Genomic DNA, 13,588 nt, shown 5'->3' on the forward strand with positions numbered 1-13,588 from the left:
CTTTCAAAAATATTCTGGCCAAAATAGCCACCCTTCTTTTCAATAACGGCCATGAGCCGTCCATCCATGAGTCCGTCAGATTCTTGATCTGTTCACGATCAACTTCCGCTGAAGCAGCGACCACGGCCTCCCAAACACTGTTCAAAGAGGTGTAATGTCTTCCTTCACATTTGAGAAGGACCCACACGTTCTCAGGTGAGGAAGGGGGGGCCAAGTCATTATTTGGGCATCTTTGAGGCCCTTTCTGGCTAGCCAAGCAGTGGAGTACTTGGATGCATGTGATGGAGCGTTGTTCCACATAAAGATCACGGCCTTCTTGAATGCTGAGGACTTCTTCCTGTAACACTGCTTGAAGAAAGTACTTCACAGAAACTGGCAGTAGGTTTGAGAGTTGAGTTTCAGTCCATCTTCAACTCAAGGTCCAACTACCTCATTCTTAATGATAGCAGCCCATACCAGTACCCCTCCACCACCTTGCTGGCACCTGACTCGATGTGGTGTCCATTAGTGATCCATCCACGGTCCCGTCTGTCTGGTCCATCAAGAGTCACTCTCAATTCATCTGTACATAAAATCCATCTTCATGTATTTCTTTGCCCAATCTTGACGCTTCAACTTGTGAATATATTCAGTGATGGTCGTGTTTTGGCCTTCTTGACCGTGCCCATGTCTCTGAGCACAGGGCACCTTGTACTTCTGGCCACTCCAGGTAGGGTGCAGTTCTGGAGTATGGTGGCATTGGAGGATAATGGGTTCCTGGTAGCTTCACCTTTAGTTCTTCTCAAGTCTTTGGCAGTTAATTTGCACCTTTTCTTCTCCATGCGTGTTTTGCGCCCCAGTTGACTTTCCGCAACTTGACGTTTGATTGTCCGGTGGTCACGCCTCAATAGTTTAGCTATTTCAAGAGGGTTACATCCGTCTGAAAGGATTTACTTTGAACTTTTTTGGCCCATTTTACCTGAGGTAATGAAGCTGCTTAATAATGATGCACACCTTGATATAAGGGGTTAGTCAGTTTCACCAAACCCTCCCTCATTACACAAACACACACCACCTGAAAATGATTGAATCCACTAAGCATTGACGTTTATATGGTTTGGAGTTGGAAAATGTTTGGTGGTTCTAGCGGTGCAGAAATGACACGCTTTAAGAACTTGAAACATGGTGCATTACCAGTCTGAATGATCGTAAGACGGACAGACCCTCGACGTTCGACAGACCCAACTCCATCAGACTCAAGCTGACAATGAGACTGTCGAAGATGTTCCATCCCTGCTGGAAGTAATAGTACGGATCCAGAGCGATGATCTTCAGAACCATCTCTGCTGTGAAGATACCTGTGAACACCTGAGAACCACATGAGACAAAGATGAGACACAATATACAGCCAAAAGTGCGTGGACGCCCGCTTGTAATGAACAGGACTTGCCATTACATTTGTTCATACGTTTTTGACGATTCAAGGAAACTCTGTGGTTTCATAGCACTTCGTTGCCATGGACACCAGGATGCAACATACAAGGTGTGCGCTACATCCACGACAGGCCTGTTGTTTCTGTTCTCATGTGACTGTGATACGTGACAATGAAACAGGAAGTGAACGGGAGGGGTGAACTGCACATCTGAGACAAACAGACCTCTGTGAAAATCACCAGACTGCCTCACATCCCATAATTAACTCTTTCATCTAGGCATTAAACAGAGATCTGGCAAAACGTCTCACAAAATCACGTCCACATCACATTTCACCTCCAAAACAAAACCAAAGAAATACAAATTGATTTTTCATTATTTTCATGAAAATGTCCTCCTAAAATCTATGCTTTGAATGTTTTCCTTTGTTTTTTTTTGTTGTTTTTTTTTCATTATTCTTGATTATAATTCTCATTAAATTCTCTTTTTGGTAATAATGCTTTAATCTTCCCTTAATTTTCAGCAAACAAAATCCCATAAAACTAGGGGTTTCAATCTTGGGTCTATGAAAGCACTGCAAGGATAAACAAACAGGAAATAATTCTCGAAATTCTGAATATACATTTATAAAGCTGAATATTTAGTTGTGAGTCTGAACTTAATAGGTATAAATCTGCATATATAATTGTAAGCATGAATATATCGCTGTAGACCCTGAATATTTAGTTACACCTCTGAATATATATTTATAAATCTGAATATGACGATTAATCTAAATATGACGATTAGTCTGAATATGATGATTCATCTGAATATGATAATTAATCTGAATATGACGATTAGTCTGAATATGATGATTCTTCTGAATATGATGATTCATCTGAATATGACGATTAGTCTGAATATGATGATTAGTCTGAATATGATTAATCTGAATATGATGACTAATCTGAATATGACGATTTATCTGAATATGATGATTAATCTGAATATGATGATTCATCTGAATATGACAATTAGTCTGAATATGATGATTCATCTGAATATGATGATTAATCTGAATATGACGATTAATCTGAATATGACGATTAATCTGAATATGATGATTAATCTAAATATATAGCTGTAAATTCAAATATTAAGTTATTTATATGAGCAGTTAGTTATAAATGCAAATATATACTGTAGCTATAGTTCTAAATATATATTCAAAATCCAAATATATAGTTATAAATCTGAATATTTAAATGTATCTCTGAATGTACAGTATAAATGTAAATCCTAAACACATTTCAATGAACATCAGATATTCTGTTAAACAATATACAGTATAATGTTAGTTAATGTTTTAATGAAAAGGTATAATAAAGTGTCCCCTTTTTCTCCCCAATTTGTAATGCCCAATTCCCAATGCGCTCTAAGCCCTCGTGGTGGCGTAGTGACTCGCCTAAATCTGGGTGGCGGAGGATGAATCTCAGTTGCTTTAATGTCTGAGATCTCAATCCATGCATTTTATCACGTGACTTGTTGAGCGCGTTACCACGGAGACGTAGCGCATGTGGAGGCTTCACGGTATTCTCCGCGGCATCCACGCACAACTCTCCACACGCCCCACTGAGAGCGAACCACATTATAGTGACCATGAGGAGGTTACCCCATGTGACTCTACCCTCCCTAGCAACCAGCCCAATTTGGTTGCTTAGGAGACCTGGCTGAAGTCACTCAGCACGCCCTGGGATTCAAACTCACGACTCCAGGTTTGATAGTCAGCGGCAATACTCGCTGAGATACCCAGAACCCCCATTTTAACAGATACTAACATGACGTACACATACTGTACAATCAAAATAATTGATCATACATTTTTCGCAGAACAATAATTGTCATGAAAATAATGTAGTAATGCAAAGAAAAAAAAAATATTGTTCTAAAAAATTTTATGCAAAATATAATTTTTTTATATATATTTTTTTTATTCCTTCTTTTTTTTGGGAGGGGTGTAATACGACCCTGACATGTTCTTGGCTAGTTCTGTGAGCCTGTATTTAAATCAGTAGTTAAATTCCAGTCTATAGTGAGTCATTTTCAAATCACTGATGAGATGTTGGCGAGCAGAACAGCTTCATATTGATGCATCATCAGTCATGTGTCCCGAGAGCCGCGGCGCTTATGCCGCCCAGTGCAAATATTACTGACAGTAACTGCGCTTGAAATCTCCCATAGCTGCTTAAGTAAGCAACATGCATGCTCACAGATTCAATGTGACTGCGTTTGGAGAGGCATCAGACACCTCAAGAGCCCCTCCGCTTGCATTCACCTTTGAACAAAGGAGCTAATCGCACATTAGCATTTACATGAAGCACTTAACTCAGCATAGAGTTATCATGATAGTCTCCTACTGAACGCTGCCGTGATGGCGTTAACTCGCGGGGACAGGGTTCTTATTTAAGCTTACATCTAGATTTTATTTCATTGTCTTTTCAATTGATTCTTTCATTAAGATCGTTTACAGCGACCCAGGGTTGCACAACACAACCAAACTAGCCACAAAAGGCTTAACACAAAGCAAAACCCATAAAACGATTAAATTAAGCCACAACATGGCAGAAAAAACTGCAAAACGATCAAATTAAAGGGATAGTTCACCCAAAAATGGAAATTCAGCCATTGTTTACTCATCCCTGTGTTGTTATAAGTCTATTTGACTTTCTTTCTTTTTCTGAACACAGAGGAAGACACTGTATAAAATGCTGTGCTCAGTGATGTCATACAATGTCGGTTTATGGTGACCACCTCTTCAAACTCAATCATAGTCAGACGTCTGATCAATTATTGTGTGCGACTCATGTCTTGTTCTGAAGGAATACAATAAAGTTTGGTAAGAAACAAACTGAAATCCAACATATGATTAAGTGAAACTCTTGACCGACTATTGATCTTCTGTGCCCGTTCATGAGACAGCCTGTATGTGAGATTTAGAGCTCCTTGCACGAGAGCAACATTAGTTACGCAGTATGCGCGAGATCGGGCGTTCAAGCGAAAATGTGCTTGTTTCGCTTCAACAGGTCCACCAGCGATACTAACAACAGATAACACAACATAGCTGCACACAAACCAGAGAACAGAACTTACAAACATGTCTGAAGAGTAGATGCATTTCTATGCCCAGCCTTATTTTTTTGAGTACTTGATCAAACAGAGAGATGCGGCTGACCGTAGATACAGACACATCGTGTCATACTCAGACATGCAATAAAAGTTATCTTTTCTATGTCAATCAGAGTTTTTGTCCTAAGCAGCTGTGATGAGCGATGGGACATTGTGTCTATTGCTTGGTTTCTATATTTGCCGTTGCACCCGGTAAACCCGTCCGCAACAGGCACCGGTCCAAAATACAATGCGTGGTGCCGGGCAATTGTCAGAGTAGCCGCTGGAGATTCTGGTGCCCCCCAAGGGAGATGGTGCCCTACATAGACTGTGTAATATGCGTATAGGGAGCGGCGGTACTGGAAGCTACCTTCACCCTCCTCCCTCACTGTTTGATTGAAAAACAAGGCTGGGCATAGAAATGCATCTATTCTTCCACTGCAAACTCTTCAGATATGTTTGTAAGTTCTGTTCTCTGGTTTGTTTGTAGCTATGTTGTGTTATCTGTTGTTAGTATCGCTGGTGGACCCGAAACAAAGCACGTTTTCGCTTGAACGCCCCATCTCGCACATACTGCGTAACTAATGTTGCTCTCGTGCAAGGATCTCTAAATCTCACATACAGGCTGTCTCATGAACGGGCACAGGAGGTCAACCGTCGGTCAAGAGTTTCACTTAATCATATGTTGGATTTCGGTTTGTTTCTTACCGAACTTTATTGTATTCCTTCAGAACAAGACATGAGTCGCACACAATAATTGATCAGACGTCTGAATATGATTGAGTTTGAAGAGGTGGTCACCATAAACCGACATTGTATGACATCACTGAGCACAGCATTTTTTTTTTTTACAGTTTCTTCCTTTGTGTTCAGAAAAAGAAAGTCGTTGTGACGATGAGGGCGGGGCTGGGGCGTGTGAGCGCAAGGCCGGCCCCCAATCGAGGTAATCAGTCGGAAAGGGATAAGGCAGAGTCAGATGCGGCAGTTCGAGCGAGAGAGAGCCACACGCAGCTGCCGTATTCATTAAAATATTACTTTGACACTTCGTCCGGTTCCCGCCTCCTCCTTGCTCATTGGTCCCGGGTTTTGGCACCAATGCAACAGGGTTAGGATGGGCAAGGAGGAGGCGGGAACAGTCAAAATAATGAAAAAAACACAAAAACACGGCAGCTGCGTGTGGCTCTCTCTCTCTCTCGAACTGCCGCATCCGGCTCGGCCTTATCCCTCTCTGACTGATTACCCCGATTGGGGGCCGGCCGTGTGCTCACACGCCCCAGCCCCGCCCTCCTTGTCACACTCATATAGGGTTAAAACAACACATGTGAACTAATCCTTTAAGCCACAAAAGCCATTATTTCCGTTGTGTTGTGGCCTAATTTTGTTGTGCTTTCAGCTTATATTTGCTTTGCTAATTTGGTGGTGTCGTGCACCGCTGGGCCACCAGAGTTTTTACCTTTTCTTTCATTTAAAGCCATTTTAGGGCTAAAACGAATGAATTAAGTGGTCATTATAGTAGGACTATCATTGTTATCTAGTTGCATTTTTCAAATGTTACAATTAAATGAGTATCAAAAATTCAAGCTTAAATTCATATGTTGGTTGCTTTTATTTGAGTTAACAAAAATGTTTGCATTTCGTTTTATGCTAACGATTATAACTGTGCTGCGATTGTGTAGGCGGGTGTTTCTAAAGTCTGTTGGGCGTATCAGAAAAACGAACTGTGACAGCATGAACCCCAGAGTCTAAACTGTGGGCACTATGATGAGCGAGCAAGTGACGAGACACGGTTGGACACTTTCAAATGACGTCATCCTGTTTGTGTTGAGAACGTTTGATGCTTGTGAAGGAAATAATGTAACCAAATGCCTCAAACGGTTATCAGTGACTTTTGCCACAACACAGGAGCTGTGTTTGCTCTCCACGATTGGACGGATCTTAATTCACTCTCAACGATGTCTCATCTGCGCTCAGATTTGCCAAGATACCAAAGTCTGCCATCAAAAGTCCAAAACTCTTTTTGAGACATTTCTTATTTTGTTCTTTTGATATAAATCTGAGCTATCCACATTCATTTTCCAGCTCTATAATCTTACTAAACGTCAACAAAAAGTTCAATTAAACGGAGCAACCTCTGAGCAATATGATAGTCCACTGGGTGTCAAATGTTTATAACCAGTCATCTTTGCAGTGTTAGTGTGATTTTCCTACCAAAGACAAACAACAACGTGACCTGTGACTCTCGCCCGTCAGAACCTCAGGCTTGAGTGGATCAAGACACACTAAAACACGTGTGACTCGTGGCAGAGCTGGTTCCCATGCATCCTGACTCACATGGTGCCTTAGGCAAGATCAGACCTGATGAGCCTCCCCAAACCCACAACAAACAAACAAATAAATAATAAATACGTTTAAAAATGATGAACTTATTTGTAGCGATTAAAGGAATAATCCGGGATAAAGTTCAGATCAACCGACAGCATTTGTGACATAATGATGATTGCGACTCATCCCTCCTTTTCTTTAAATGTGTGTTCCAGTAAGACACTTCCAATGCAAGTCAATGGGGTTTAATCTGTAACATTAAAATACTCACTGATACAAAAGACATGAACAATATGTGTGTTGACATGATTTTACATAAGTCATAAAATCACTTAATAACCACATCTGTGGAAAGATATAGACAATTTTACAACTATAACCCCGAAAAAGACAGTAAAAACGATGATTTAAACAACTTTACAGCTTAAATAAGATGAGTTTTAACAGATTAATTCATGTAAGTGCTTTTATTAAATTATAAGCGTCACATTTCTGCCTTTAAACCCTCCAAATATTGACCTCATTGACTTATATTGTAAGTGTCTCACTGGAACACACATTTGTGCTTTATTTATAGAAAAGGAGCGACGAGTCGAAATTGATTTTTGGAAAGATCAACATTCCCCCACCAATGCTGTCGATTGAGCTGAACTTGCATTGAACCCGGAATAATCCTTAATGGGAAGACAATCACAATATAACTATCAAACGATAAGCCTATTATTTAATTCTACCACAGATCTACATTTATTTGAGAATTTATCTGGCACAAAAATAGTTCTGAACATTGAACAACTAGAGAGTTCTCACTTAATCATGCTTCATTAAACATCCATTTATAATAGCGTCAACTAAATAAACAGCGATAAACAGCTACTATTACATAAATATTTTGCACCAAAAATAATATCATAATAAATAAATCCATTCTGTAATTCGGCCGAGTGGGGTTGATTTCAGGGTACACAAACTTTTGCATTCAACACATCGATTTCCCGTGTTGAGGTTCACCCTTTCGAATGCCTGGACAAATATCTCTCCAACATAGTCTGTAACTAACAGCTCCGATAGTCAGTGGTCTTCGTTTTAATCAAGACATGACAAGTTGATAATGACGTCATTCACGCACAAACTAACAGACGTGACCACCGCAGCACACGGCTATATTTACAGTCACCCGGCCTGTTCGTTTCACCCCATCACTGAGGAAAACTCAACACCTTTACAGCTCAGTGGACAGCAGGACACGATCAGTCAAGTGAAGAGAGCCGTATTGATCCGAGCATCACTGTCCTGATATGACTCGCGTCTAGATGTAGCACACAGCATGTTTTCTCTTTAAACAACTTGACTCTAGAAAACAGACATGCTGAAGGCTGACACAACATCTGTTGTCATGCACTGAATACTACTTATTTCAAGAAGACAATACAGACATTCAGCATACTGCCATACTACTCACACTTTCATCTGAAGGAATGCAGTATACAACACTACAGTGCACTGTATACAACATGCTAACATGCTAACAACATGCTATTACTAAAATTCTAGGCATGTAGAAAGCAGTACACTAGTATTCCATTCCATATATTGCATTTAAAATAATAATATTATTATGATACAAAATAATTAATAATACAAACAATAAAAATTAATAATATTTAATATAAATATCTAAAACGTATTACAAAAAAATGACTTACATAAATTGAATCAAATAATAAAATATTTGAATAATTTAATAAAATTTTTATTACAAATAAATGTTAAAAAAAAAAAAAAATGAATCGGTATAGGTCAAATTATATTGGTGCATCCCTAGTGACAAAATATAATAAAGGTGAAATCAGCATAGGTCAAAATATTTATTAAATAAAAAATATTAAAATATTAACATATTAACATATTAGTATAATACAATTATTAATTTTTTTTTAAATAAAATTTAGAATTAAATTAGTATAGGCTAAAGTTCTGTATTAGTGCGTCCCATCAATTAAATTATTAAAATAGTAACATATTAGTATAACACATTACAAATATTTTTAATCATAAAATCAGCATAGGAAACATGTCTAAATTGGTGCATCCCTAGTGAGAAAAATAAGTGAATGTTTGAATTGCATGATGTAAACAGGGATCGTTTAGGTCTTGAGAAACGTTTTTTATAAGTTTTCTCGATTTACATAGAAAAACAATGGGATAACAGTGCAAATGGACGCAAAAACATGTTTGGCGTGAACGGCCCCTTAGAGACACTCTGTTGCTCACCAGGTTCCCCACAGACAACATCCTGTTGAAGTCATCAGTCATGGGATAATGTTCCAGAGCCATGAAGAGCGTGTTGAGAACGATGCAGATAGTGATGGCCAGATCTAGGAACGGATCCATCACCATGAACTTCATCCACTCCTTCACCTTCAGCCAGCCCGGACAACACGTCCACACCAGGTACTTCTGAGCAAACGTGTACCAGCACGGGTGACACTTCTGCTGGGCCTCCTCCAGTTCTGTTAGAACAAACATTTGAGATACAGTTTCATCATTTCTAAAATCACTGTAAAATCCACAAGAAGGTTTTGCAATGTTTCTTTGCAGCAATTAAGGCTTAGCAAGAACCCTCAACATATCAAGAACCATGTTTGGCTGTATAATGTTCTCGAGCTGCAATATCAAGGTCTTGATGGTCATCACAGGTTCTTCAGATTAGTATTTTGCTTTCTGTGTTCTTTAAAGCTCCATGAAGACAAATGGATTTGTAAAGAACAAGAATAATAAAAAGTTATTTGGGGAACTTGAATATGTTCTCCTATGGCATCCAACCACAGAACCCTTTTAAGTTCTATTTGGAACCTTTATTTTGAAGAGTGTAGCTAACAACCTTAAAGGTGCTGTCAGCAGGGAAAACTCCCTATTTATGAGGAAAGCTCTACTAGAGTGGTTAGGGTTTGTTTTAGGGGTAGGGTTAGGGCTGGGTTAAACTTCCCCTGACCAATCCGGTAGTGCTCTCCGGGTCAATATTTCTACGTCGTCCAATCAGGTATCGCTTTCCTCATGCATATGATGTCACGGTACCGGCATGCGTGCCAGCTCACACTATTGTTTGTTTTTTCTCCCTCGTGTCTCACAGGTGGAGCCGACATGTGCGATCATGCTGATCGATCTCGAGGAGACGCTGATCACGTTAATGAATTACTTGCCCACTTCCACCTGCTTCCCTCTGATTGCACTCCCTACTTATTTCCTTGTGTTTCCCTCTTTCTTTGCCAGTTTATTGTTCGCTGTTTGCTGTCATGTCTAACGTTTCTCTCTTGTGCTAGTTGGAGTGTGCTCGCGTATCTGTTGGTTGTCTATCTATCTATAGAGGTGCGGTTACCTGCCTGCTTGCGGTAACTCACACCAGTTGCTGCCCAGTACTTTGGAGGAGGAAGCCTCGGTATCTGCCCACGTCTTGGGAGATTCGTCTGGGTTTCGCATCACACCACACAAGCTTCAACGGACTCTCTTCGGATTTCTAAACACACTAATTCCTACCAGCGGCTTGTTGGATCAGCCGTCTGCGGCCGGCGCTGGAAGCGCCTATCTGTGACTCTCATTCTACTAGTTCGGCTTGTTGGATCAGACATCAGCAGCCGGCGCCGGGAGCACCATTCAGTTACTTCACATTCTGTCAATAAATACTATATATTTGTCATCTCTGCTTTTGGGTCCTTTATCCTCCCCTGCCCCCAACCGTGACATATGAATGATGCTTCCCTCTGTAATTCTACGTTTTGGAAATTCGAATGCCATTAGCGATTTCAGCCATTTTGCTAACTTTAACCACACACCCTCTCTCCTAAACTCCGCCCCCTCCAACCCGATGTCACCAAACCTGAATGCTCAAAATGATTGACAGGCAGAGAGCATTTCTAATCGGATATACAATAGATTAACGTGGTCAGATTTTTGTTTGCCGTCACAAAGTCAGGACAACTATTTCAGTGATATTTGTCAGGTATTGTGACATTTTATGAAACAGCACCTTTAAACAACTGCGATCAATAGTTAAAGAAGACATGTTTGTAAAAGTGTAACTTTATGTGTTGTAAGGGTAGTCTATTTAGCTGTCTAGTTTTAAATACATTAAAACAGCAGATCTTTAGAGGCCACATGGAGAGTGTTTCTAAAGTTGGATTAGTGAGGATGTAGCCTTAGATTGGCTTCGAACATGGCTCATCCATTCATAATTTCAATCTGGAAGTTCAAAATACGCCTTGGAAATGCTAAACAAGTGTTAACATTTAAAAACCTCTGGAAATAAATGACTCGACAATTTATGGATTAGCAGTGACATTCTTGTGGGTTGTAGCACACTCCACTTTAACTAGGTCACTACGACGGAAAGCATTTTGTTTTTCTACCTTAGGTTGGATCAAACTCAGACAAACACTGATGTGTGCTCAGAGGGATGCTGTAACTGTTCTTATGAGAAATGAACACAGAGGTTTGCTGAATCTAGATTCAGGTCTGCAGCACTAATGTGCTACAAAATGCTGCGACGAGTCGCTGCGCTGATGTTGTGATCCACAGCGGGTTCAGTCGACCTGTCACTGTTTATTTCATCTTTCAGAAAAGAAACTGACCAACACATAGACCTTCAGTGAACAGCTTAAACAGCTTTTGTTCTGCTTAAACCAGCATGAGCCAAACACCTTTAACATTTATCTCCTTCATTATTTAGTGCTTATAACATGCTGAATTATAGCACAAATTAATAACAATTTATAAACGTAGTAGTTCAGGCACTAAATTCTTATTGGATTAGCCAAGTTATAAGTAGCAGTAAAACAGCCACACATTCTATATTAATATGGCAATGTGCTATATTGAATGCAATCGTAAACAGCCTACGGTTACAATAATGAACTATATTACTGTAGAGTTGAATTTCCCCAATCAGCCTGATGGCGGCACGCAAGGGATAAAGGCGGCCGGTGACGACAGTTCGAGAGTTAGAGAATTACAGGTTGTTTATGTTTGTGTTCTTCGTTTAATTCTTCATTAAACTCGGAAGGAGGAGGGATACCCGTCGCAGTGTCCTCGACACTGCCGTCCACCCAGGGGAGTGCCGCTGCCATCCGCCGGGGGACAGAGTAGCCCGACCGCCCGGACGCGGGAACAGCCGCTGTCCGTGAGGCGAGTGGGGACTGGACTCCCCAACCGCCTAGAGCGAAGGAGCCGCTGCCAGGGGCAGAGAAGCGCCCTGCCGTCCCCCAGAAATGCAGAGGGGTCGAGAAGACCACCGTCCACGAGGGGAGGAGGGAAGTGACTCCCCAACCAGGGGCGGAGGAGTGTCCCCACGGGTCGCCGGGAACGCGGAGGGGCGTTCTGTCCGCTGGGGGTCGGTCAGACTCCGGTACGCCCGGGGAGGAGCGGCTGCCGTCTGCCTGAGAGGGTGGACGAGTGATCGGGGACCACGCGGTGGTGCATCAGAGAACCGGTGAGTTTCTTTTTCCTCTCTCTCTCTGTTGCTCCGTGTTGGCCTTTACCTCGCCTATTTTGTTTTTGTTGTTGTTTTTGCCCTCCTGTCTCCTCCCAGGTTGAGCAAGGTGGCGACTGTAGTAGAACGGTGGGGATCGAACCAGCAACCTCCTGATTACCAGTTATGTGCTTTAGTCCACTACGCCACCACCACTCCATATGTTTGATAGAGCATTTTAATATATAAATAAAAATTGGTATCTTACGATCTATCACATGTTTGTGCGTATCCTCTGACATAAAGTGCTCATTAGTGTAAATGTGTCCTCGTGCTGTCTTGCCGTGTCAGCTTTCACATGCGTGATAACGAGGATTGGCATTTTCTCAAGCTAGCATATCTAAATTCAGAACGTAATGCATTTCTTCTGTTAGCAAGTTTTGTGCTGACCAATCAAGAGGCCAGAAAAGACTCAAAAAAATATGTGTCGTTTTCGTTCACAGATGGCATTTCATGAGCAGTGCAGCTCTCTGTTATCCGGAGAGAACTTTAACCTTGTCATTGTTTCTCCTGATAAAAAGACTCCAGTAATCTCACTTATGTGTCCTCTAGAGTTTCAGTAGATAACAAAGATATCTTAATATGAACATTTGTCATAAAACTCTTCCGAGACCAAACCATCTTGCCCTTGTTTCCCAAAAGCATCGTAAGCCTGTAAGTAGCTCTAAGAAATGCATAAAATAGATGAATGAATGAACAGATAAGAGAACTAGTAAATAAATAAATTACACTGAAATCCTGAAATATAGTGCGCTAGGGGGAATTTTGCATTAGTTAAAATGCACATTTACTCATAGCACATGCACGTACGGTCAAAACATTTCATCGTTTTGCAAATAAACTGTTTCCATCACCTAAATGCACTTGATGCGACTGGTTTAATGCAAGGACCGACCTTGGCACGCAGTTCTTTGAACAAAGCCCTTGACATTCAGATGTGTTTAACCCAGTCTGGTCTCACAGAAATTACGTGAGCATTGCAATGTTTTTTGCAAAACTGAAATGACGTGCTTCATAACACATTCGGCTGCACTTTTCAAGTGAAATATCCAGCAGGGGCGCCAAAACTGAGCAAAATCCAAACACACAGTTGCTGTAGCGCCTCTAGTGTTCACTTCACCTGGAAACTGAGGGAATCGTATCTGGAAACATGTAGAACAAGTTTTGCGCAAGTGTATATAG

The 13,588-nt window shown here is 40.9% G+C and overlaps 1 protein-coding gene across 1 annotated transcript in view; it reads right to left on the minus strand.

Annotated features, from left to right (window-relative positions):
- The window catches only part of LOC127634602 (sodium channel protein type 4 subunit alpha-like), a 192,123-nt gene that overhangs the window by 89,487 nt on the left and 89,048 nt on the right, over positions 1-13,588 (minus strand). Inside the window, exons 14-15 of the mRNA XM_052114210.1 lie at positions 9,157-9,395; positions 1,174-1,347 (exon numbers count right to left, since the gene is read on the minus strand). Coding sequence (XP_051970170.1) covers positions 1,174-1,347; positions 9,157-9,395 — 413 coding nt within the window. The remainder of the gene's footprint in view (positions 1-1,173; positions 1,348-9,156; positions 9,396-13,588) is intronic.

The sequence above is a fragment of the Xyrauchen texanus genome, chromosome 41, assembly GCF_025860055.1.
Source record: "Xyrauchen texanus isolate HMW12.3.18 chromosome 41, RBS_HiC_50CHRs, whole genome shotgun sequence".
NCBI lineage: Eukaryota > Metazoa > Chordata > Actinopteri > Cypriniformes > Catostomidae > Xyrauchen > Xyrauchen texanus.